The 26,743-nt window shown below is 31.3% G+C and overlaps 5 protein-coding genes and 1 non-coding gene across 7 annotated transcripts; 3 read left to right on the top strand and 3 right to left on the bottom strand.

The window, feature by feature from the left end:
- Nucleotides 1-116, bottom strand: LOC130819596 (U5 spliceosomal RNA). Its single transcript, XR_009044635.1, has one exon. It is a non-coding gene; the product is annotated as a U5 spliceosomal RNA (small nuclear RNA).
- A 1,927-nt stretch (nt 117-2,043) lies between these two features.
- LOC130818569 (uncharacterized) lies at nt 2,044-2,538 on the top strand. Its single transcript, XM_057684733.1, has one exon. It carries the CDS (start codon nt 2,044-2,046, stop codon nt 2,536-2,538), a length of 495 nt encoding a protein of 164 aa, XP_057540716.1.
- Nucleotides 2,539-10,266: 7,728 nt separating this feature from the next.
- Nucleotides 10,267-13,389, bottom strand: LOC130817872 (wall-associated receptor kinase-like 8). The gene is made up of 3 exons (XM_057683831.1): nt 12,322-13,389; nt 11,785-11,964; nt 10,267-11,653 (listed from the first exon to the last, which is right to left on the bottom strand). The coding sequence occupies exons 1-3, from the start codon at nt 13,307-13,309 to the stop codon at nt 10,440-10,442; spliced, it is 2,382 nt and encodes a 793-aa protein (XP_057539814.1). The 5' UTR covers nt 13,310-13,389; the 3' UTR covers nt 10,267-10,439.
- A 2,938-nt stretch (nt 13,390-16,327) lies between these two features.
- On the top strand, nt 16,328-19,635 carry LOC130817873 (wall-associated receptor kinase-like 2). Of its 2 annotated transcripts, none has more exons than XM_057683833.1 (2): nt 16,328-17,587; nt 18,263-19,635. In XM_057683833.1, the coding sequence occupies exon 2, from the start codon at nt 18,318-18,320 to the stop codon at nt 19,353-19,355; it is 1,038 nt and encodes a 345-aa protein (XP_057539816.1). In that variant the 5' UTR covers nt 16,328-17,587; nt 18,263-18,317; the 3' UTR covers nt 19,356-19,635. The 2 variants fall into 2 exon arrangements, with proteins under 2 accessions (XP_057539816.1, XP_057539815.1); XM_057683832.1 differs by having other exon boundaries at nt 16,331-16,683.
- Nucleotides 19,636-19,786: 151 nt separating this feature from the next.
- LOC130818570 (probable serine/threonine-protein kinase WNK4) lies at nt 19,787-21,088 on the bottom strand. Its single transcript, XM_057684734.1, has one exon. It carries the CDS (start codon nt 21,086-21,088, stop codon nt 19,787-19,789), a length of 1,302 nt encoding a protein of 433 aa, XP_057540717.1.
- Nucleotides 21,089-22,949: 1,861 nt separating this feature from the next.
- LOC130818571 (uncharacterized) lies at nt 22,950-23,405 on the top strand. The gene has a single exon (XM_057684735.1). It carries the CDS (start codon nt 22,950-22,952, stop codon nt 23,403-23,405), a length of 456 nt encoding a protein of 151 aa, XP_057540718.1.
- The last annotated feature ends 3,338 nt before the right edge of the window (nt 23,406-26,743 follow it).

Consider the following 26,743-nt stretch of genomic DNA (forward strand, 5'->3'; position numbering starts at 1 on the left):
TAACCTTAATTAAAGGCTTCCTCCAAAAGTAAATGTATGCCACTTAATGCAGCGAGCACACGGTATTCTTTAGTAAAAGGCGAAAGAATAGTTTGCTTTGTGCTCACGGCGTGGCTGCGTAAGTTGTTATGAGATTTGTGGAAGTGATTTAAAGGATTTTTCTTTTATTAGTATCTTTCATAGCCGATGTGGGACAACTTCGTTTGTTATTGAAAGTCATCTTCAGCTGACAAATCCCTTAGCCGATGTGGGACAACTTCCTTTCTTATTGAAAGTCATCTTCAGATCACAAATCCCTCAATACATGGTAATTGGTATTATCTTAGTTTGACGAAGTATTTGGCAAATGTTGATCCGTCTTAAATTTAATAAATGGGTTAAACAGGTTTTTTTCGGATTTAAATATTCAACCTGAACCTAACCCATTTAATAAACAGATCAGGTCGGGTTGACCCATTTAATTAATTGGGTCAAAAATCTAAACCCAAACCCGCTAATTTCGAGTCGGTTTCAGATCAGTTTAGCAGGTCGGGTCAGCTTTATATATATATATATATATATATATATATATATATATATATATATATATATATATATATATATATATATATATATATATATATATATATATATATATATATATATATATATATATATATATATACATATATATATATACATATATATATATATATATATATACATATATACATATATATATATATACATATATATATATATATATACATATATATATATATATATACATATATATATATATATATACATATATATATATATATATATACATATATATATATATATACATATATATATATATATATACATATATATATATATACATATATATATATATACATATATACATATATATACATATATATATATATATACATATATATATATATATATATACATATATATATATATATATATATATATATATATATACATATATATATATATATACATATATATATATATATATACATATATATATATATATACATACATATATATATATATATACATATATATATATATATACATATATACATATATATATATATATATACATATATATATATATATATCCAATTGCCGACAATATAACTAAAATACTAGACGCATTCCTTATCACTATGGGTTTAATTGTATTACTCTAGCATTAATGCTCTACCTAATTATCCAAAAATAAATTATAAATCTTGCATTTGTTTAGCAATATGTATTTATTTTTTGTTTGTTTTATTATCTATTAATACTATCTATTTTATTTTTATTATATTGTACTTATTATGTTTGAGATATTAAATCAGGGGGAGATAAGACTAATATGCTTTAATATCTCTAATGATACACAAAACCATTAAATAACCTTGTCATTTTCTTAATTGTAGAAAATAATGGCTGATCTCAAAAAGAGAGAATTCAATGCCCTGGAATTAATAGGAAACAATTTTATACAATGGGCTTCAGATGTCAAATTATATCTAAAAGGAAAAAGTTTATTATACACAATAATTGAACTTAATCCCACCGACAAAGGAAAGGGTATTGAAAGAGATGCCATATAAATTGAGGAAGATAAGGCAAAAGCTGCATCAATTCTGAGACATCATTTAACCAACAGTCTCAAACATGAATACACCAATTATGAGGACCCAAAATTACTTTGGGAAGAGCTAAATGAAAGATTTGGCCATAATAAAAGTGTACTTCTCCCAAAGGCCATCGATGAATGGCGAGAGTTAAGATTTCAAGATTTCAAATCAATCAGTGATTATAATTTAGCTCTTCATCTGATAAAATCAAAATTAGTCTATTGCGGACAAATAATAACAGGTGAAGAAATGATAGAAAAAAACATTATCAACCTTTCACGTAAATAGCATTTTGTTACAACAACAATATCGTGAAAGGCATTTCAAGAAATATCATGAATTGCTGAAAACACTTCTTGTTGCGGAGCAAAATAATGAACTATTATTGAAAAATCACAACAGGAGACCTGTTGGGACTATGCCCTTTAATGAGACAAATATGATTGAGAGGAATGTGCGCCATCGAGGTCGTGGGAACTATTTTATAAGAGGCAGAGGTCGTGGAAAATATCACGAAAAGAGCGGCATGAATACTTTCGAACAAGGAAATTTCTATGGCCGTAGTCATGGTCGTGGTCGTGGTCATGGACTTAGTCGTGGCCGTGGACGTAGCAACGTTTATGAAAGAAATATGTTTCCCCCCCGAAATGATAATTTTAAACAAGTCCAGAAATACAAAAACACATGTAATAGATGTGGCATGACTGGACATTGGGGGCGAACTTGTCGTACCGCCAAACATTTAGTGGATTTATATCAAGCTTCCCAGAAAAACAAAGGAAAAGGGGCAGAAGCAAATTTTGTAAATGAAGCAAGTACATCTGGGCCCACCTTAGATGTCTCCAATTTCTTTACTGAGGATGTGAACCTCCACAAACTTGATCCCCAAGAAGAAGATAATTACATCTTTTGAGATGACTAGATGCATTTTCTGTTTATCTAAATTGTTTTTCATTTGACAAGTTGTAATTCTCTACTTATGTTTCTTTTTGTATTGAGTATTCTAGCTTTATATTAATAATAAATTTTTTTTTTCTTCTCGTCTTAGAAAAAGAAATGTTAGTAATTGGATCAACATTTCATTGCCTCCTGGACAGTGGAGCAACACATACGATATTGAAAAATCGAGAATATTTTTCAAACTTAACATTGCTTGAGGCAAATGTTAATACCATATCAGGAACAGCAAAATTAATCGAAGGCACTGGATAGGCATGCATCATACTCCCTATGGGGACAAAATTAGAAATAAATGATGCACTATACTCGAGTAAATCTCGAAGAAATCTTATCAGTTTCAAGGAAATAAGACAAAATGGTTACCATATGGAAACCAAAAGTATAAATGAAAAAGAATTCTTATGCCTTACAGCAGAAAGAAATGGAACGAAAATTATCCTTGAAAGGATGCCAGCATATTCATAGGGGTTATATCTCACCCATATACGCCCGATTGAAATAAATATGATAAGATTAGACAATAAGGAGCTATTCACTTTATGGAATGACCGCTTAGGTCATCCTGGCACTGGGATGATGTATAAAATAATAGAAAATTCAGTCGGGCATCCACTAAGAAATATTAAGATTCCCCAGTCGAATGAGCTCTTATGCACCTCTTGTTCTCTTGGAAAATTTATTTCTAGACCATCAGTAAATAAGATTGTTACTGAATCTCCTATATTTCTTGAAAGAATTCAAGGAGATATATGTGGACCAATTAATCCACCATGTGGACCTTTTAGGTACTTCATGGTCTTTATAGATGCTTCCACAAGATAGTCACATGTAAGCCTTCTATCAAGTAGAAACAATGCATTTGCAAAACTACTTGCACAAATCATCAAATTGAAAAGTCATTTTCCTGATTATACAATAAAAAGTATTAGATTGGACAATGCCGGCGAATTCACATCTCAAACTTTTAATGATTATTGCATGTCAATTGGAATTAAAGTGGAACACCCCGTGGCACATGTTCACACAAAAAATGGTATTGCTGAATCCTTAATTAAGAGATTGCAATTAATTGCAAGACCACTGCTAATGAAATCAAAATTACCATCATCGGCCTGGGGTTATGCAATATTACATGCAGCATCATTGATTAGGCTAAGACCTACAGCTTATCATAAATATTCGCCAATGCAATTAGTAGCTGGTCATGAACCAAATATTTCACATTTGAAAATCTTTGGATGCGCTGTATATGTGCCCATTGCTCCCCCTCAACGTACAAAAATGGGTCCACAAAGAAGAATGGGAATATATGTCGGTTTTCGATATCTTGAACCATTAACTGGTGATCAATTCCAAGCTAGATTTGCTGATTGCCACTTTAATGAGACAATATTCTCATCCTTAGGGGGAGAGAATGTGGACTTACAGAAAAGAAATATAGAACTTATTTGGAAAGCAACACATTTAGAATATTTAGACCCTAAAACAAAATCATGTGAGCAAGAAGTACAACGAATTGTTTATCTACAAAGTGTTGCTAACCAATTACCTGATGCATTCACAGATGGTAAGAGAGTTACAAAATCACATATACCAGCAGCAAATACTCCAGCACGAATAGAAATTCCTTATGAAAAAGCAAAAAGTGATGAAATTGTTGTGCAAAGAAAGCGTGGAAGGCCACTTGGTTCAAAAGATTTAAAACCAAGAAGATTGAGAAACTAGAAGGTTCACAAAATAACATTCAAAATGAAAATGAAAATTAAGGAGAAAATTAAGACATTTTCGATAATGAAAAGGATGAAAATTATGAAATCTCAATAAATTATATTTTCTCCAAGAAAAAATGGAATCGAAAAAGGATCATTCCAAATGAATCCTTTGCTTATTCCGTAGCTATTGAAATAATAAATGATGAAAATGATCTTGAGCCAATATCGATAAATGAATGCAGAAAAAGACCTGATTGGCCAAGATGGGAAGAAGCAATTGAGGCGGAATTAAAATCATTAGAAAAAAGGGAAGTTTTTGGGCAAATTTTACAAACTCCAAAAGGCATAAAACCCGTAGGCTTCAAATGGGTATTTGTAAGAAAAAAGAAATGAGAAAAATGAAATTGTTAGATACAAGGCAAGACTTGTAGCTCAAGGTTTTTCTCAAATGCCAGGAGTTGATTATGAAGAAACCTATTCCCCAGTAGTTGATGCAACCACACTCAGATTTTTGGTAAGTTTAACAGTTTCTCAAAGCCTACACATGAGATTGATGGATGTCGTAACTGCGTATTTATATGGGTCACTCAACACAGACATCTATAAAGGTCCCTGAAGGACTAAACTTACCAACAAAGAATGTACCTAGAGATATGTTTTCTATAAAATTAAAGAAATCATTGTATGGATTAAAGCAATCTGGGCGAAATGTGGTATGATCGTTTGAGTGAATATCTTATGAAAGCAGGATTCAAAAACAACCAAATTAGCTCATGTGTATTCATCAAACGTAATAATTACTGTGTATGTAGATGACTTAAATCTGATTGGAACCCCAAGAGAAATTGAGATAACAGCTAAATATTTGATGAAAGAATTTGAGATGAAGGATTTAGGAAAAACTAAATTCTGTCTTGGTCTACAAATTGAAAATTTGAAAAGTGGAATATTTGTCCATCAGAGCAATTATACTGAGAAAGTTTTGAAACGATTTTACATGGACAAGGCTCATCCACTAAGTTCCCCAATGGTGGTACGATCACTAAATATAAAAGATGACCCATTCCGCCCACAAGAAGAATACGAAGAAATTTTAGGCCCGGAAGTGCCATACTTGAGTGCCATTGGTGCTTTAATGTACTTAGCAAATAATACAAAACATGATATAGCATTTTCTGTAAATTTATTAGCTAGGTATAGCAATGCCCCAACAGAAAGACATTGGAATGGGATCAAACATCTATTTCGGTACCTAAAGGGAACTATAGACCTTGGATTATTTTTCCAGTCAGGAAATGATGCTATACTCACTGGATATGCTGATGCAGGGTATCTATCTGATCCACATACAGCCAAGTCACAAACTGGATATGTATTTTCATATGTAGGAATCGTAATATCTTGGAAATCAACAAAACAAACTCTAACGGCTACATCCTCAAATCATGCAGAACTAATAGCTTTGTATGAAGCCAGCCGAGAGTGTGTATGGTTGAGATCCATGATCGGCCAACTCCAAAGGAATTGTGGCTTAAACGATACAACTAGGGCACCAACTACAATTTATGAAGATAATGATGCATGTATCAACCAAGTCAGAGAAGGATACATCAGGGGAGATTTTACAAAACACTTGTCACCTAAATTATTCTTCGCACATGATCTACAGAGAGATAAAAAGGTGAAAGTCCAAGAAATTCAATCCTGTGAAAACCCCGCTGATTTATTCACAAAGTCACTCCCGTCAAAGCAATTCGAGTATTTGGTGTTGGCTCTTAAGGTTTTGATGATGACTTCACTTTTAAATAAACAAACATATTTTAGAGATTGTTTTGTAGGTGAATATCCGATTTTGTTAATCGTTGATGAAGCCTATGACTTGGTTCGTGGAAGTTGTACATGTCTCAAATATCCAAGAAGTTGGACAATTGCTTTAGAAGTCAGTTTACTGTTCCTAGAGTTAAAGTCCTGACGAAAGTTGTAGATGGAGACAGTGCGCTGTTCCCCACGATACAGGTCTGAGAAGACATTGACTGGAAGTTACGAAAATTACGTTTTTTGTTTTTAGTTAATGTAAAAGGTTAAAAGTTTAATTAGTTGCTTAATTTAATTAATTTATTAATTGGCAAAAAGTTTTTTTAAAACGCCTAAAAATATGGAGAAGACTTATTCCTCACTTTGAATTAGTCTCCTATAAATTCGGACACCCAAGAGATTTATTCTCTACTTTGAACAAGTCTTCTATAAATTAGGATCTTCCTAGTGACTCATGTACTATTAACCGTACAAGAGAACTGTAGTCATTTTCCACCTCTACTTTAACTTCCCAATTTTCTTTGGGAGCAAGTAAGTAAATGGAAGTCATGGGGTGAGTGCACTACATGGAAATCGTGGGTTGAGTGCACTGATGACTATTCCCTTTATAAACGAGGGAAGATACGCTTAAGCGAAGTAGGCATTAAGAGTGTCCATTAAGGGAGATCAATTAAGAAAAATATTCAAAGTTATTTTAATGCCAATTAATTCATTATATTTTTCTTGAGCAACTACTTAATTTTAATCTTCTTAAGAATTGGCCTTGTAAGGGTAATTGAGTGTTTTTGTTGTAACTAGACTCATGAGAAGTCTAAGGGATTAGAAAAGAGAATCGTGAGAATAGAGAAAGAGAAAGGGAGAATTGAGAAAGAGAATTAGGTCTAGAGTAGAGAAGCTTCAAGTGAAGCATATTTGTTTTATGTAATTGTAATTGATTGCCTAAAACATAGTGAGAATTTTGAAATCCCGGGGGGTCGTGGTTTTTCCTTCTTATTAGGCCAAGAAGGTTTCAACGTAAAATCTTTGTCTCCTTTTTATCTTTTGCTTTTTAACGTTTAAACTTTATTTTGTTTGTTAAAATTCCGCAAATTAGAAGAAAAACGAAGTAAAGTTAGATACACAACAAATCACCCCCCTTCTTGTTGCATTCGACCATCTTCGTGTATTTCAACATTTGGTAAGCAAGATTGGGATGTGCCGATTTCGAGACATTGTTAACTTCAGGGGGAGAAATATGCTCACTGTACTCTTTTTCCCTTTGATTAGTTTTTTTTTTTATCCCACTGCGTTTTTTTTCTGATAAAGGTTTTTAATGAGACAGTTTTAGGATTATGAATGTCATAATAAAATTTCCACATATATGTAATGCATTCAAGGGGGAGTGTTGTGATTGATATAACCACACAATGAATGCATTGTTATGTGGATTTATCTATACCTTGCAATAGTATTACATTTGTTTCTTTTCCCTTTCCTTGTGCTACATATATGTGTAAGGTAGTGTAGTATTTTGTTACAAGACAGAAAATGAAATACAAGAGAAACTGATATAATTCTATCTCTTATACTACTTTTCTCCTTATATTCTCCTACTTTTTAACAAATCATTCATTTTTTTGATTAAAACATCTATGAAAAACTTCTCTTGCAATTTTAATTTAAAATATTTTTTATTAGATTGTAGAATGAGTATCTTGCACAAAGTAAATCTCACTAAAACTAATTGTTTCCCATATAAATAGATTTCATTTAAAAAAATGGTGATTTTTTAATATCTTTACTTTTAGAATTTATCATAATAACACGTTGTTATTATTAGTTTATCTTTATAATTAAATTATATATATATATATACATACTTACATATCCGTGCATTGCATGGGCATATATACTAGTATATATACATATATACACACAAAGAGATATTGAATCAAATAAAAAGGTTGATTAAAATAATACGAAGAAATTCTTTTAACTATAAAGAAAAATTGTTATGTTACCAATTAAGATTTTTTCTTAAAAATACTTTTTTTTATAACATAGTGACTCAAACAACTTAATATTTTATTGAACTATATTGAGGTTAGATTATTTATTTTACCTTATTGTATTCAAAGATGAATAATCATTTATGTAAATTTTATTAATCATTTATGTAAATTTTATTTTAAACACGCTTCTTATACAGCTATACCTACTTTTTTTTTTTTTTTGGTCCAGACTGCAGGATATACCACAATAATTTATGCATGTGTTGATGTATTGATGAAATTCAAAGAGACAAAACTCAAAGGGTATAATAGAACTAGTGAACTACTCCCATATTATAAAACTCATTTGAATTTTCATAATCATACCCCTGAAAAATATACGATTCAATTGCAATCCTTACCTAATATAGAAACTTTTTTATATGTCAAATTGTCCTTTATCAAAAACTCCGTACGGTTTTTAATAATAAACTACTAAATTTGATAAAAAAATTTTGAAAAAATTACTTAGAATAATCCAATTTTTATATGATTTTTCTACGATAATCCTACTTATTAATTAACCATGTAATTTCAATTTTATAAGGTATTTACCTAGAGTAAACTCGGGTAACCGAATGACATACTATACAAGGTAATTTGTCAAAAAATTAAACTTAAATAAATGTAAAATTAGAAAAAAATTTGAAACTATACATAAAAAATTTTAAATTATAAAAAGAATCAGAAAAAAATTAACATTTTTTACATTTTTTCGACATTTTATATTAATTTATTTAAAAAAAAATAAAACTTGTTATAGCAGGTCATTCGTTTACCCAACTTTATTTTAGGCAAATACTCTGTAAAGTTGGGATTATTTATGATTAATCAATAAGTGAGATTATTGTAAGAAAATCATGAAAAAAATTGAATTGCTCCAATGTAATTTTTCCAAATTTTTTTAATATACTACCACCAAACTTAAATTTGCTTGTTTGTTCTCTAGCATGGTCGATGATAATTTTCCCTTGGTAAGAATATTAAAATAGAACGACATAATTGGCAATATCTTTATATCATGACTGATCGACCATACTTGCAAGTTAAAAATTTACTTACAGCTAAAAGTTAATAAGTTCCTATTATTTTTAAATTTTACTATATTTGTTAATTTCATATATTCATTATCAAATCAATTTTACTTTAATTTTTTTAGAATATGATTCCACAATCTCACTTAATCACATTCACAAATATTATATTTTTGTTTATTTGGTAATATTGCTTTTATGACTCATTGCTCTCATAACCTACAATTAATCTTAATAAAATAAATTTATATTAATAGCAAATTTAGAGAGACTAAAAAGTAAAATGGAACACGTAATAAAATCAAGCCTTGACAAAAAGGCCAAAAAATTAGCAAAAATGGCGTGGCAAATAATGTGAATAACTGACTATTGTATAAAATATTTCAAGTTGATGAAAACAACCAATGATTCATGGAACTTGCCTGTATTTTAATCAAATCTGCAACAAATACAATGTGCAAGTGGGATATTAATCAAATTATTTAATATTTTTATACTATTATACAGGGGAGGTTCATGTTTAACATGTTCGACGATTGCATAAGGCCCCACAAAGTTGAGACCTTAATATTAAATTACGTAGTATACATTAAGTGTTTAATGATACAAAGTTGTTAAAAAATCATCATATTTTTAAAATTGCATAAAGTCTTTAATAAATTTGTCAAATTTTACTATGCCCTGCTTCAAAGTCAAAATCTCGTCATCAAATTTGAATATGCAGATTTCTTCGTATTAATTAAATTAAAACAAGGTAAAGATTTGATTCTGCAATGTGTTTGTGTTGGTTCCTTTTTCTTTTCCATTGTGTTCTCAATTATGATGCCCTACTGCCTTTTTGGGTTATCTAAATTCTGACAAAGCTTCTATTTTATAATCATAGGTGAAAGTCGATAATAGACTTGATGAATATTAAATTCTGCTTTGCTTTCAAGTTTAAGAAAATAATATGATTAAAATTTAACTTTATTGTTTAAATTTTCAACACAGATTATTTAGTTTATTGCAACTTACTTATATGAAAATCACATTATTTTTTAATAAAAGGTAAATAAAATTTAAGTCCGTAACATTCTGATTTTTATTATCATATCAATTCACCAAGGTCAAGTCTTTGCTTAAGATCTATTTCAATATTGCGATTGAGTTTCAACCACACCGGTTCCCTTGCCAAATAGATTGAGTTTTACAACAAAAATTCCCTTAAAAAAAATGCATTATTGCATTGCTCATTGAAGACTTGTATACATTTAACAATTAACATCACCTAGGACTGAATAACAAGGTTACTTCAGCTGAACTGTTAGAGTTAGTATAATCTGAAGTATTTTGAGTAGAACTCGTACAACCACTATCATATACATTATAATTTGTTGTTTCAGTAACCACTTGCCGAGGTTCTTGCAAAATTTTAGGATTTTTTTCAGGAATATGAAGTGATAAAACCCCTTCAATCTCAAGTAAGACTTCTTTCATTGTGGGTCTTTTCTTTCCATCTAAATTTAAACACCTCATTGCAAGTTTAGCAATGGTGTAAAACTCGTCGTTTGAACCTTCTTGTATGATTTGAGAATCTATAATATCAATCAAACGAGAGTCTTCCATATGATAAAGAAACCATGCTGTTAAATTCTTATCTTCATCTTCTGATATGTTTATTATTGCCTTTTGTCCTGTTAAAAGCTCGACTAGTACTACTCCAAAACTATAGACATCGCTCTTTTCTGTAAACACACTTGATTGGAAGTACTGTGGATCTAAATAACCAAAAGTTCCCATAACACGAGTAGTTACATGGGTTTGATCAATAGCAAATGATCTTGAAGTCCCGAAATCTGATACCTTTGCCCTGTATTTTTCATCCAAAAGTATGTTGGAGGACTTGATATCGCGGTGAAGTATAGGAATTGAAGATGATGAGTGCAAGTAAACAAGTGCTGAAGCCGAATCAGAAGCAATTTGTAAGCGCATTCTCCAAGTGATTGGGAATTCCTCACTTGGGTTATGAATAAGATGGTGGAGATTTCCATTTGGTATGAATTCGTAAACTAACAATGGGACTTCAGTCTCCAAACAACATCCTAATAACTTCACTATATTTCGATGATTAATTTGCGATAATAGAACCAATTCATTGATTAGTCCTTCTAACTGACTTTCACTTATTACTATTGACTTCTTTATGGCAACAATTTTACCTTCACCCAACATTCCTTTGTAAACTATACCTTGTCCTCCTCGTCCAAGTATCCTGTTTTCATTGAAGTTATCTGTTGCTCTCTCTAATTCGTCAGCGGTAAAGATCTTCATTCTTGCGACTACACTTTCATCAGTATCCATTTGTCGTTTCAATATTAACCCGCCATTTCTCGCAAAGTTCGTAGCCTTTTGCTTAGTAATCCTTCTCTTTTTAATTATAGTAGAAAACCACCAACTCACAAATAGGAGAAGTATTGTTCCTAAGGATATGCCCAATCCTGTAGTTTACAATAACCAGAATTAGACATTAGTAACATTGCATTTTCATGAATCATTCATATGAATTAATAAATGTAAGTGGTTTGAACACCGAAATTCTATATTGAAAGAAAGATTTAGATCAGATTACCAAGAGTGATTCTCTTGAGATTTGCTGATGAATTATTATCTGAATTCTTAACACAACCCGTCCCAGATTTTAATCCATCTCCAAAATATCCTTCAGGACATGGGCATTTGAAACTCCCAACTGTATTAACACAACCTCTGCTACATGGATTATTCTTACCAGCTCTACACTCATTCACATCTATACAAAAATAACACAAGCAATTCAGTACCTTATTAATATTTCATGAAAATTTCATCAACTATGATAGAGTCTATGCCGACAGAGTATATAACATTTCCTGAGGCTTTAAGCAAAAGCTTAATGCGAGGTTCACGGCCTCTCACACAAGGAGCCTTTGTGCTAGAAATATAAATGCACCACAAGCCTCATAATATATTATTTACTCTATCATCATATACCATATAAATATCGTGCTGTTCCCATCATTTTCATCCTGAAAATCCCTTTTTTCCTATTTCTTTCTGTTGGTTGAAGCACGAGATATGTTATATATACTCTATCATCTAGAACAAAAGAATTAAAGAACGAATTTACCTGTGCAACCTGGTTTAAGATAAGGATTACCCTCGAACCCATTTTGACATTTACAATGATATCCTCCGGCTTCAGACTCGACACACTCAGAATTCTTCTGACAGACATATGCTGTCATATTCTTCCTAGCTTTGCTACAATTAAGCCTTGATTGACTAGTCTTAGAAATTCCAACAGACCAATCCAGCACAACAGGAGCTCTAGCAACAACTCTGTTTACACCAACTGTACTATTAATAGTCAAATTGGAAAGGTCATTGTACCTAAAGCTCTGATTACCAGCAATAAAGGCATACCCACAATGCTCTGTATAGTAAAGGCTTCGAACCAATGGAGATAGAATTATCTTAAAGGTCTGTGTCCCAATTGGAATGGCTGTATGACAACAAAGTGTCCCAGAACATGATCCTTTTGGAAGGATTTTTTCATTAATAGTTGAAGTTGTAGAACACATAGCTAAACACCCAGTAGTATAATTGAATTGATTTCCGTTTGGTAGGAATCCTTCAGCATGAATTTCAGCAAAATCATCACAACCAATGACTATAAGCTCATTTGCTGAGCTTGAATAACTAAAAGGATAACCCTTCATATCAAAAATCCCTACATATGCTGATGTCTTATTCCCCTTAAAATCATAGCATTTAAATGCTACTTGGTTATTGAAATTCCGGATTACTATATGGGTCTGGGTTATGTCTAAGATCTCCGGATCTTCGGACCCAATCCCGCTTTCAAAGAAGGCTTTTGGTGGGTTGTAAGAGGTGTTACATGTGATACTGAACCAGTCATGTAAAGAGCATTTAGTACCAATTCCAAACGGGTATGGGATAGTTAGGTTTCCACAGTTTCGTGGGCATCCGGGTTTACTGGTTTTTGGAGTTGTGAGCATGTTTTTGGGTGTAATCATGGCGGTTGGTGTGGAAGCCATTAAAGATAGAGAGATAAGAAGCCATGGGAGGATCTTGTATGTTTTGAATAAAAACATATTGGTCTAATTTTTAGTTTCAAGAAAACCAAAAGGAGTAATAGTTTTATGGATGGCTTTGTATTAGCATATTTAAAATGGTCATTATTAGTGGTTGTCATAATTGAACAAACAACAAAAGTTTATTCTTATAAAGTACTCCAAATCCCTCTATTCCCTTTAATTGTAAATTTGTTTTTTCAATACTATTTATGAATAGCTTTTATTATACTCTTTATTTTTAATCTATAAATTGAAACATACTCAAGTGAAATTTAGTTTAATTCGTCATACTGTAAATTTTATTAATCTTAATTTTTTATAATTTTTATTTAACCACAATTAGAAATATTTATGATTGAAAACGTATATTGTATCAAATATGCCAAAATCAATTGAGAGTATCAGTCTAGCAAAAGTCAACTTTCTTGAAAAGAATTTGGTAGCCATCATTTTGTACCTATGTGTTCAATATTCACATTCACTGGGTGTGATTATTTGAATAACAAAAAATATTATTGCCTCTTAAATGTATAATAAATATTCTCTAGCATGAGGATCAATATTAATTTACCTGACAGTGTACCAAACATAATCAGATGTATCTTTTGTTACATTTATATGCTCCAGTAAATTAGATGTCTCTGAAAAGTTTACTGTCTGCCCATCAAATAATTCCTAGTTGGTAGTTGAGCTCAACACTTGTACTGTTCTTGCATTTCGCTTTCCAATCTCTGTTGTTAACTGTGAAATGCGAGATAACTCGAGCTTAAACAGATTATACATTTAGACTTGTAACTGTTCGGTAATTGATCGAATAGAACTGTTAACACAGGGAAGATAAGGATCATCGCACAGGATATGCAATACAACCCATTTGTTGACTGAGATTCGACAGCGTACATTCATCAATGCACGCACAAGCCATTCAAGCATGAATGTTAACACTAATCATAATCTCCAGTGGCTTATTGGCTGTGTGAGGGTGTTTGTCATGGTTCGGTACTCTGTAGCGTCTGCACTATTAGTATTGAATGGATGTATCTTAAAGCAGAAATCCGTAACCAACATTTAACTACAATTTATGAAACTAAAATCATGTGAAAAACATTGCTCAATGTTGTATTCGTAATTAAAATTATAATTGCAATGAATGCTGTACACAAGGAATAGAACTGACTACAAAAAAATTATCACCACAAGCACAGAACTTCCACAACCTTCTCCAACATGCCTTTCCTGTTACCTCTTTACTATTTTTGTGGCCTCTCCTCGTCTTCTGTAATTTAAATTATAATTACATCATTGTGTCCCGTATTTTGTTATTAACAACTATTGTTGTGCTGTCACGTTAGAACTCATACAAGATATTGAAAACTTCAGCAAAATCAGATAATACAAAGTGTAAAACTTTATTAAATTTAATTCTTATTTTTATCATCAATTTAAATTGACTTTTCCTATTTTTAGTGTCAATTTAAATTGTCATCTTATTTATAAGAAAGTCTATAATTAGTATAGCTTAATTTCAAAACAGCTAATTTAAATTCAAATATTCAAATATAAACCGTGTAATAACATATTCGACGTGTAATGTATTCAAAATTTAAACACAAACGTATAATTTAAACAGATATTTAAATGTCTTGAACATACCTTTATTTAATTCAAATTCAAATCTAATCTTATTCAAAAGCTTAAATTTAAATTATCTTAAGTCATTTAATTTAATCTCAATTAAAAATATTTTGAACTTAAATAATTTGTCAATTAATCACTTAATATTTAATATCATTTTTAGACCAACTAAAACAACTAAATGTAATTACTTAATTTATTTTTCTAATTTAATATGTGTTTTAAATTACCATCACTTAAGAGAATTGAGTCTTCAATGCAATTGTTCAAATTCACAAAAACTTAGACGCGACTGAGACGATCATATGGGGCAGCCCATAAACGAACACACCTGTAAAGCGGCACAAAGCTTTCCTCCTTTTTTCCATTTTCTTTATCTTTTTAATCAACTTTTCAAATTTAATCTATCTATACAATATACTAATGAAGAAACGATTATGACACATGTCGACTTTACAATAAAAAAAAAATCCACTCTTTACATTTTCTCATTAGGAAAATACTTTTTAGCGTATCATGTAATATCTTTTTGATTAGATTTATTTGATTGATTAGTTATAAAACATTTTAAAATTTTACCTTATTTACTAACTTTTTACCATCTACAATCATCTAAAATATGTAATATCTTTTAATTGGAATGGATAATTATTGAATAACATATTAATAATATATGTAAATTACTAAATTTTATTAAAATAAATTTATAATAGAGTAAGAAAAGAAAATAATTTTGAAAGTTTTTCATAGATAATCCTATGTATTACTTACATGGCTATATTAAAATGACAAATTAAATAAATTACACATTAATTATTTAAGTATATAATAATTAATATTTAACAATTAGGATAAGATATCGATGAAATAAATTTCAAATGATAATTTTATCACCTATGTTTGACAAGTTTATGATACAAAAATACTTTAATTAAGTTATATGTTAATTATTATATTAAAAAAATATGTTCTTTAGACTGAAAACTTATTTAAAGGTTTTACATAGACATTAAACATTTAAAATATTTTTATATTATTTTTTATGCGTAGAAATTATCTATTATTTTATGTAATTACTTATAATCCATATTATTTAGTGCATAATTTTTTATGATTATGTTTTATATAGTAATATATATTAATAATATGTATCTCAATCTAATAATAATACTTTTAAAACAAATCAATTTATGTTTCAACATACTTAAGAAGGTAAGAGTCATATAATAACTTAATTACATATATAAAATTACTAATTTTTTATTTAAATAATTCATAAATCGTGCTTGATATGAAAACCTATTTTAACTTTATCACTATTCATTTCCTTTTTACTCTTAATAACTTTCAGTTTCCTCCTTTACTTGATGAGTTGATGTATATTAGTATTTTTGTGTAGATGGGGATGAGTTTTTAAAATTTAAAATTCAGATGATTTTAAAAAAGATGCTGATATTAAGAGAATAGAAGATGTGAGTATTTAATTTAATTTTTGTTTTCTTTTGGTTGGTTTCAACTTTGAAGAAGGATGGTTTCAAGAATGGAGATTTGGGTTAAGCAGACTAACTAACTACTAACTACTCTTATCTCCGCTTCTCCCGTGTCTCCTTCCTGCCATTGATGAATTCCCTAGAATAACAATTGAATCCCTTCACTGCATCAACTAGTGTCCTCACTTAGCTTCGTCGCGCCATTTTTTTCTTTTGCTGCAACAACTACAACAATTGAGGGTTGCATCACTTGCATCACTCGTACCGGTATTTCCATTCTTCATCTCTTCTATCTTTTCTCTCTTTCAATTTTCATTTCATTTTCGTTCATATTCAAATTTCTATTTAACTATTGATGATCGTTAAATATTGCTTAATTTCGTGCGAGAATAATCAAATTAGGGTTTTCTAACCTCACTTTCTCCCTTTCCCTCTTTCGTTAATTGGCTTATTTGCGTCTGCTTCTTTCTATTAATGATTTCGATTATCTCTTCTCTCCCATGTCCGATTTCAAATGCCTTCAACCTCATTCAACTCTTATCCCTCTCTTTAACAAACTTTAGTTGTTTGATATTTGACTCGATATGAATTGGATTGGTACCCTCATGATTTGTTACCGCCAGGTCGGGTTGATTTGTGTTTCTCTCTTCTAGGAAAAACCCTTAAGCTTGAGTATCCCCGTTACTTGAATAGTTGAATGAGTATGCGTTTATATAGAAATTTTAAAATATATTAAATTTGTTATATTTGCAAAGTAATATTTTTTTGTTGATTTTAGAGAAGAATTTGATAAAAAGTTCAAAACATTGAATGGGTGGATGAGACTATTTCTTTGATATGAAAATTCAGAGCACGAACTCTGATGTTGTGACATATACATCTTGGGGCCTGTACAGTTCTTGCTTTCAGGTTGTGGCCAAGGGTTTGTTGATTGAAATGTTAGAGCGCAAGATTGTACCTAATATTTGTACCTTCAATATGGTAGTTTACATGTTAAAAATGAGTATGTTGTGGAAGCCGAAGCCGGTCTATGGTTTTTGTTTGAGAGAAGTGAAGCTATGAGCATCATACTTTACAGTGCTATAGTTGCTGGATATTGTTTACTTGGTCAGATGGAAGATACAGCAAATCTACTTGACATCATGGCCTATGTTGTTTGGTGCCTGATGTTGTAAGTTTTACTACTATGGTTAATACTTAATAGATATTGCAAGGCTTGATATATTCACAAGGCTCTAAACACTAGACAGGAGATGTGATAAAACTAAAATGGGCACCTAATCTTGTTATCTATAACACTTTTAAATGGATATTGCCGTCTTGTCTTCGTGTAACTTAACTGCTTAAGTGATTCACAAAAGACATTCTTCAAAAGTTCAACAAATAATTTGACAGTATGTGATGTTATCCATGGAGAGAATTTGGAGAATGGTAATAAGAAACTTGCTTGAACCTTGTGGTATGCTCATGCTGACTTTTTTTGTTATTAAGATATTTCTCCGATGTGAGATGTTATAACTTCTATGATATAAGCAATTTTAAAGGGATGGACTAAGTTAGTAAGTGTGTCAAATTCAAAGGGGCAGAAGGACTAATTGATGAAGTGTAGGGTAGCTTTTAAATTTTTAGTTATGAATGATTTATAGCTCGTTAAATCTTCATTTCTATCATGTTTCTTAAAATACTCCAAAGAATAGGCGTAAGTTGTACTCCCTCCATCTATGCATAATGGTCTCTAATGTGAATTTGAAGTATAGCTTAACCTTGAAGAATGCAATAGAAAAGTAACACTTAGTTAACCATCTGCCTTATATTACAATTTGCTGAAGAACATTTTCCTCTGCAGGCTGAGGAATAGTTAGAAAATTGAGGCGAGAAGCATTCGTCCCTTGCAGATTTAGATGGGTCAAATTCAAACAGCGTACAAGAAGAAGATCAAGAGCAAGAAAAGGCCAAAATTTGATTCAAAAGAGGAATACTTTATCAAGAATGGAGGTATTTTGTTGGAAAAACAAATTGCTCTTAGCCAAGGGCAACATAAAGGAGCAGGGCAGCTTAAAATTTTCTCAAGGGAAGATATGGAGAAGGCTACAAACAATTATGACCCTGCTCTCATTGTTGGTAGTAGTTCTTATGGAACTATCTATAAAGCTATCCTTGAAGACCGTATTGTAGCTGTCAAAGTCCCGCCACTGGTCGATCCAAATTCCAAACTAGTTGATCTCTACTTAACTGAAGTCTCGACATTAATGGTCATGAATAATGACAATATGGTAAAACTCTATGGTTGTTGCCTCGAAACATTTATACCAATGTTAGTGTATGGATACATGTCAAATGGAGGCCTCTTTCAACTTCTACATGGCGATGTTCCATCTAGCTTGAGGATTAAGTGGGCAGATCGTTTGAGAGTTGCTACTGACGCAGCCTACGCACTGTCCTATATGCATAATGCCTTATTAAAGCCTGTGGTGCATAGGAATGTAACGTCAGTCAATATAGTACTGGATCATTCATTACATGGAAAACTATCAAACTTTTTCTATTCAGTGTCCATTACCCCAAGAGAGACACAGAAATGGCCTGTTGAAGGAACTCCAGGATATATTGATCCCGAATACATAGAAACTCAAAAGGTGACTGATAAGTGTGATGTGTATAGCTTTGGAGTTTTGATGTTGGAACTATTGACTAGAAAACAGCCTTCTGTGATGTCCAGAGATGGGGCACACTTGGTTGATGAGTTTGTGTCAGCTGTGGGAAATAACTGCATGATTGATATGATAGACAATAATATATTGGATCGAGCAAGTAGGGATGAGATACAAAGGACTGTACAGCTTGCCTTGACTTGTGTGGCAAAGACAGGGGCTGAGAGACCGTCTATGATTGACATTGTTGGTGAGCTTTGGAGCATACAAGGACGAAACAGTAAATAAAGCAGAAACTGTGCTTGAAATTTCAGGTTCAAGCTTTTGATTAAATGAAATACAAGATCAAGAACAATCAGCAGAAGATATCAGTAGGCAAGTAATTTGTAAGTTGTAAGTGATTCTTTATGCATTCACAACATTCAATAACAATATGAACCAAACTACCGAAGTAAATCAAACAATATCAAAACTTACATTTTAATCATCTCAAAATTACAATGAATGTTGTATTTGTAAATTAAATTATAATTACAATGAATGTTGTACACAACCTTTTTGTGTGTAACTAACTAGAACTGACTACAAAAATTTTTTATCTACTGATAGAATCGAGAGTAAAACCTAAAAGCTATTATCACCACAAGCACAGAACTTCCACAACCTTCTCCAACATGCCTTTGCTGTTACCTGTTTACTATTTTTGTGGCCTCTCCTCGTCATCTGTGTTGAGCAGAAACCGGAGACCTGCTTCTCGTATGGTCACCATTGCAACTCGGGACTTCAAACACTAAATCAGAGTTTGCACACTTTTTATTCTCCTCACAGATATCATGATTCTCCAAAAGTGCTGCATCTGAAGGAATGCAATCACTAAAAGCAGGTACAAGTTCTGCAACCAATCCATTCATAAGCTCGGTAACTAATGCTGCATCGTTATCTGACAACTCGAACTTCTTCACCATCTCTTCCATAACAGTATAAACTGTATCGGTTTCAAGAGAATACGAAAACTTTACAGTTTTCAGATGCTGCGCATCTTCAACAAACGATAGAACCATTAATATCGAATCCTTCATCAGCTTTCCTTGTAACATGAATTTTGTATCTAATGACTTCACTGAGTCCGCAGCACCAACACTACATTCTGATCTCAAACTCGAATCCAAAGGCGACAATACAGATTCACTCAGTGCAAGAAACGAGTCATTCAAAAGCTCGATAGCAGAAGGTCTTTCAGATACAGGAGCCAAACACTTGTCAATAAACTCCTTCACCTGTAAATCAGTCACTTTGTTAAGGGTTGAGATAACCTTCTTATAAATCTGAGCGGAGTTAGTACATTCACTGTAAGGTAATTCCCTAGTGACCATCTGAAGCAAACACATTCCAAAGGAATACACATCCACTCTCTCATCATATTCTTCCTCAAAAAGCTCTGGCGCCATGAATTGAGGTGTACCAGCACCACGCGGCATTGCACTACCTTGTCGAACAATCGTTGAAAGCCCAAGGTCTCCGATTTTGACCTTGCCAGAGTTGCCATTAATGAAGATGTTATCACACTTAAGATCTCTATGAATAATTGGTGGTTCGTGGCAATGAAGATAAGACAACCCACTTAAAATCTGTCGAGACCAATTCTTGATGGCCTTACTATCAACATGATTATGTTTCGTACGATACTCACTCATATTTCCTGATGAGAAAAGTTCAGTAATCATATTAACCGTCTTCTTCTGGTAATCAACCCATGAATGGTAACATCTCATAATATTAATATGTTTTAATGATTTCAACAAAACTGATTCTGCACATAAACTCTCGAGATAGTTCTGCGATTTGAACAAATTATCAGGTAACTGGATTATACTCCAAGCAATCTCTAAACCGTTAAATTCATCGAAACCCCTGTAAACTGTTTTAAATGCGCCTTCTCCGATGATTTCATCGTACCTGACATAACGTCTCGTCGGATCTGTCTCCACAATTACGAATTCACCGTCGCAATTCAAACCCATGATACGAGAGTGAAACAATAAATTAACGAACAAAACACAATAATAATTGACAATGGTTGCTTGAGCTTAACGTTAATGTTAGAGAATTAACGGTGGTTATGGTGAAACCCAGGAAGCATTGAGGGTTTGATTTATAGTTTGGGATTACCGTTACACTCGTGTGTGTTTTTTTAGAAGTTATAGTCGTGCGCTGCTAAGAAAGAGTATTCTTTTTTGTTTTTTAATTTATATTTTGAAAATAATGAAGGCCGTCTCCTAAATCCCTTGTGTCTATTTTATCTCCTAGAATTTATGAAAAGAAAAACTAAATATTAGTACATAAAAAAATTTCTCCATTTATTAAAATATTTATATTTGAGTCATTATTATTTGGTTACTCTCGTGTAAAAATAATATAAATATGTTTTACTAATTGAAACAATAAATCAAACGAGTATAAAACAGATTTTTGCAGCCCCTCTGATAACGGGGCCCTGTTCTATAGACCGCTTTGCACATGCTAATCAACGATCATAATATATTATATTTTTTTAGCTAATTTTAATATTTTTGTGATTCATTTTAATTTTAAATTTTTATGTTTCAGTTCGTTTTTTGTAAGATTGTTAAATTATGAGACTATTCTATATCAGGTAGTCAATTTATCTAATTGATCACTTCGAATTTATAATTATAAGTGATCACTTTAACACATTAAATATATATGTGTCAACCCAATTAAATTGGTCTCACAGTAAAACTATCACATTTGAGATTGTACGTAAAGCAAATGGTGTGGATAGAGATGTAATGTAATTAGGAAAATAATGTTTTCTTAATAGTAGATGTTTTTATAAATTAAGGTAAATTAGGGGTTTTAGTTTTCTAAGCTAATTAGGGCTTTCAAAAAATTTGGATTTTTTATTTGTCTATCTGTTTAGTAATTTTGAATGTAATTGTTTAATGTACATAATTGTATTTTTTTTCAATTATCAATGTCAATTATTTAGTTTTCTAATTTTACCCTTGCGGATTATTATTTTAGTTAATAAGTGCATACATCGTATCATTAATTGGTCATCTCGTCACATTTACGAGCAACAATACTCAGATTTGATCTTACACTCTCCAACAAACCTTTTTTATCAGGATTTGATCGCAATTGAAGGTTGTCTAGGCATTGAGAAAGATGGTTTTTTTAATAATGTTGATATTTAGACTAAGAAAGTTTTGGACTAACTAAAATATGGGTGATGAAATGAATAAGAATTTTAAATAACAGTTAGAGATGTAAATAGAAATAAACTAAAAATAAAAACTTCAATCATGGGTTTTTTAACCGTAAAAATCTGAACTTGACATTGTATTTATGAATCTTAACTTTTTTGGTGTTTGATTTTATAACACATAACTTAAAGCATTTATGTAAACTTATGGAATAATTTAGGTCAATCCAATGTTATTAAAATCGCGATTCGGATCGTAAAATTGCACGGTTTTACGATTCAAGTTGGGCATAACGATTTATGAATCGTAAGCAAAATCGAAATTAAGCAAGTGAATTTGATCGAGGTGATTTGAGCAACATTGGAGCTGATAGACCTTAGAATATTATAGAATTTGAAATATTTGTATATATCTTGTATTAGCTAAATATAGCATGAGTTTCCTAACTTATAGCCTTGCAATTAATAGTCTAGATTATAGCCTAAATTAATAGAGATTATTGATTATATATATACGGTGGATGATGCAATAAGAAGGGGACGGGAATATTCTTACATGGTATCAGTGTTTTCCTTTTCACGCTTTTGCATCCTTCTTCCTTTAATCTTCTTCTTCTTCTATAGTTGTTGATTTGTACCATTTATTTTCCGTCAACATGGGCGAATTGAAATCATCTCATTCCTTCCACCCGGCTCTTGCTGTTTCCAACATCAAGACCCATGTTCCAATCACCCTTGAGATGGAGAACGTTCAATATACAAATTGGGCAGAATTGTTCAAGGTTCATTGTAGGTCTCATAGAGTTCTTCATCATATTATCCCACCCAAAAACCCGGATGGGACAGAGAAAGAGCCGGTGCCTCTCAATGATGATGAACAAGATATGTGGGATACCCTTGATGCGGCTGTAGTTCTGTGGATTTATTCCACAATCTCCACGGACCTGCTCAACACCGTCATTGAAGCTGATGTTTCGACAATGACCTTATGGAACCGGCTTCGTGATTTGTTTCAAGACAATGAAAATTCTCGTCCCCTTCTTATTGCATCATCCACCATATATATACAATCAATAATCTCTATTAATTTAGGCTATAATCTATGCTATTAATGGCAAGGCTATAAGTTAGGTAACTCATGCTATATTTAGCTAATACAAGATATATACAAATATTTCAAATTCTATAATATTCTAAGGTCTATCACACCCCCGCAGTCGAAACGGGAGGATCACGAACATTGAGACTGTTCCGGAAGTCCGCAAATAAAATAAGGGGCAACCCTTTAGTGAAAATATCTGCAATCAGATAACGTGAAGGCACATGTCGAGCTCGTACTTCACCTCGTGCAACTTTTTCTCTGACAAAGTGAATATCCATTTCAATGTGTTTAGTGCGCTGGTGTTGAACAGGATTCCCGGAAAGATAAATGGCACTTATATTGTCGCAATAAACCATTGTAGCTTTCCGAACAGGACAATGTAGTTCTAGTAGTAGATTCCGAATCCAACAGGACTCCGAAACAACATTAGCCACCCCTCTATACTCGGCCTCGGCACTGGATCGAGATAAAGTAGGTTGACGTTTGGACGACCACGAGATCAGATTGTCACCCAAATAAATACAGTATCCCGATGTGGATCGTCTCATATCAGGACACCCTCCCCAATCCGTATCAGTATAAGAGACAATATTTGCAATCGAGGAAGGATAAAGGTGTAAGCCAAGATGGAGAGTACCTTGAACATAGCGTATGATACGTTTGAGAGCATTCATATGTGCTTCAACAAATCCACAAACACAACTCCCAGCCGTGTCCAAATCAGGAAGTGCTCCCAACTCCTGCGGCCCAATCCCCCACTTCCCATTCTCCTTCTATTCCATCTCCTAACTATCAATCCCCTATTCCCCCTACACCTACAGCTGGTCAGGCCCAAATTCCACCTAGCCCACATACTCATCAATTACAAACATCAACTACCTCATCCCAGCCCACTTCCATTCAGGTACACCGCCCCATAATCCGAAGTCAACATGGTATTTATAAGCCCAATCCTAAATACAGCCTAGATCAAGCTCATAATACCACGGTTACGAGATCAAATATTTCAAAGTGTTTCTAAGGTCTATCATTTTACATGTAAATGTCTTGATAATAGATGATTTTAAGTGTTTCTTTAAGAGTTGTTTCCGATTCAAAGTAAAATTCCGATTTTAACAACATTGGGTCAATCATGAGATAACAATATGGTGAATAGGTTCATATTACAAAATAGATAAATTTTGTTGAAATCTAATTTGTAATAATATCTAGGATTTACAAATGTAAAAATTTTTAGATAATATTCTAATCTTTTTTAAATAAATTTTTGTAATTTATACCATTATACCAGGTGTATATTTTAGAAAGTTGATAAAAATAATAGTATACTAGGTGATCATCCGTGCTAAAGCACGGAACATTTAGAAATTATTATGCATGATTAATATAATGAGAACTATGAATAATAATTTTTAAAAAATCACAGCAAAAAAAATTGAATAATAAATAACAAAATTTACACATCATTAGAACATAATTGTTGATTACTCTTGCTAAGCGCAAGCTATTCAATACTCACTATATGTTAAATGTATGTATGTATAATAATAGTTTATTACCCGTGTTAAACATGATATACAAAAATTTATTTTATCAAAAGCTGAATAGACTAGAAATACTCCAACGTATGTAATGGAATAGATATATACACAAGAAAAATGCATGGATACATGCTTATTTTGTTTTGTAAATCAAACAACTTATACAAAATGAAAATAAAGAGTATTTTTAAGATAAGTAAAATATATTCTATAAGAACCAAAAACACAAAGTTTCTCTGTCATTTCGACATTACCAATTTCCAAATTTTTTTTTAATAAAACCTCTCCTTGAGATATCTTAAATTTCTATGTCATATTTAGTTTTTAACACTTCTAATTATTCAAATTCAACTATATATAAAACATACTCCCTTCATTTACCCAATTTAATTTTTAACATTATTTATAACACTCTTAATTTGAATCATTCTAAATATATAAATTAAATCATAGTCAATTGAGATCTTATTTGATTCGTTATAATGCAATATATTAATATCAATTTTTTACTATTTTTAATTATGCACAATAAGATGCATTAGGACATCGATTAATATATTTGAAAATGTGCACAAACCAAGTGAGACAAAGATACTTAAGTCATCATATCATATCATACAATATACTAAAGAAAGATCCCTTAATTTTTAAATGACGCTTTTTTAATAACTGAATACTTGGCGAAATATAAAACTTAAACTGTTGATATATTTAAATGAATTTCCACATAATAATATTTATAAATGTAAAGAATAATTTTAAACATAGCAAAATTATCAAATTACAATTTTATCTCTTTGCCTTTCTCTTTTCTAGTAGGACTATTTTTTTGAACGCAAGTATTTTCGGGTGCTGATAAATAGGTATAGTGTATGAAATTCATAATCTTGCAAAGGACGACAATTTATACACCTTCACTTTGCTGTTCACCTCATTTGAATATCTTTACGCCTTTGAGTAACCATTTCATTTTTAAAAACAATAAGTTTATTTATTTTTATTTGACCTCTTTTATCTTTACTTCGCAATAGAAGACAATTATTTTTGCAATTAGCCACTTACTCGATAAAGTTATTTATCAACCTCATTTAGTAAACATTTTAGTAATAGAATGTTGACTAATAATATACAGTCTAAATAAAGATGCATGCTGAATTTAGAGGTAGAAAATGTCACAGTAATTTGTATTAATATATGTAAGATAAATCTTAAAGAGAAAATTTATTTTCAATCTTACTAAAATTACATATAATATTCCAAAGCATATAAAGATATAAATCTCCTTAGTCTTAAATAGACAATATTAATAGTCAAACTTATTTCAATAGCATGTATTAATGTATAGTAATCTTGTCGTGAAAGCTACAATAAAATTATATGAATATCTGAGAAACTAATTTAAGCGGAAAATTGTTTTACCAGAGGCTAATACATGTCATTAGGTGGTCTTTGCTTTAGTATATAGAATGATGATATTTTCATAAATTAACCTTAAAAAATATAGGGGCAGAGCAAAACATTTAGAGGCCCTGTTAATTTTTCATAAATTTCTAAAATTGGAGTCCTTTATAATTGAAAAGAGAGATTTTCTTAAACTAAAATAAAAGTTCAACACAAGTTTAATTTTAAGTATTAGAACTAAAAAAAAGAACATAATTTCTAATTTTATTACTTTGATTTTATAAAATTAAGCTGTTAAAAAATAAATTGTCATTTTTAATGTTAACATGGAAGAGAGAAAGATACTAGGAGTAATAGATTGATCACTTATTATAAAAAGAGTAAAAGTTTGAAGGGTGATTGAAAA

Source organism: Amaranthus tricolor, chromosome 7 (genome assembly GCF_026212465.1).
Source record: "Amaranthus tricolor cultivar Red isolate AtriRed21 chromosome 7, ASM2621246v1, whole genome shotgun sequence".
In the NCBI taxonomy this organism is placed as follows: Eukaryota; Viridiplantae; Streptophyta; class Magnoliopsida; order Caryophyllales; family Amaranthaceae; genus Amaranthus; species Amaranthus tricolor.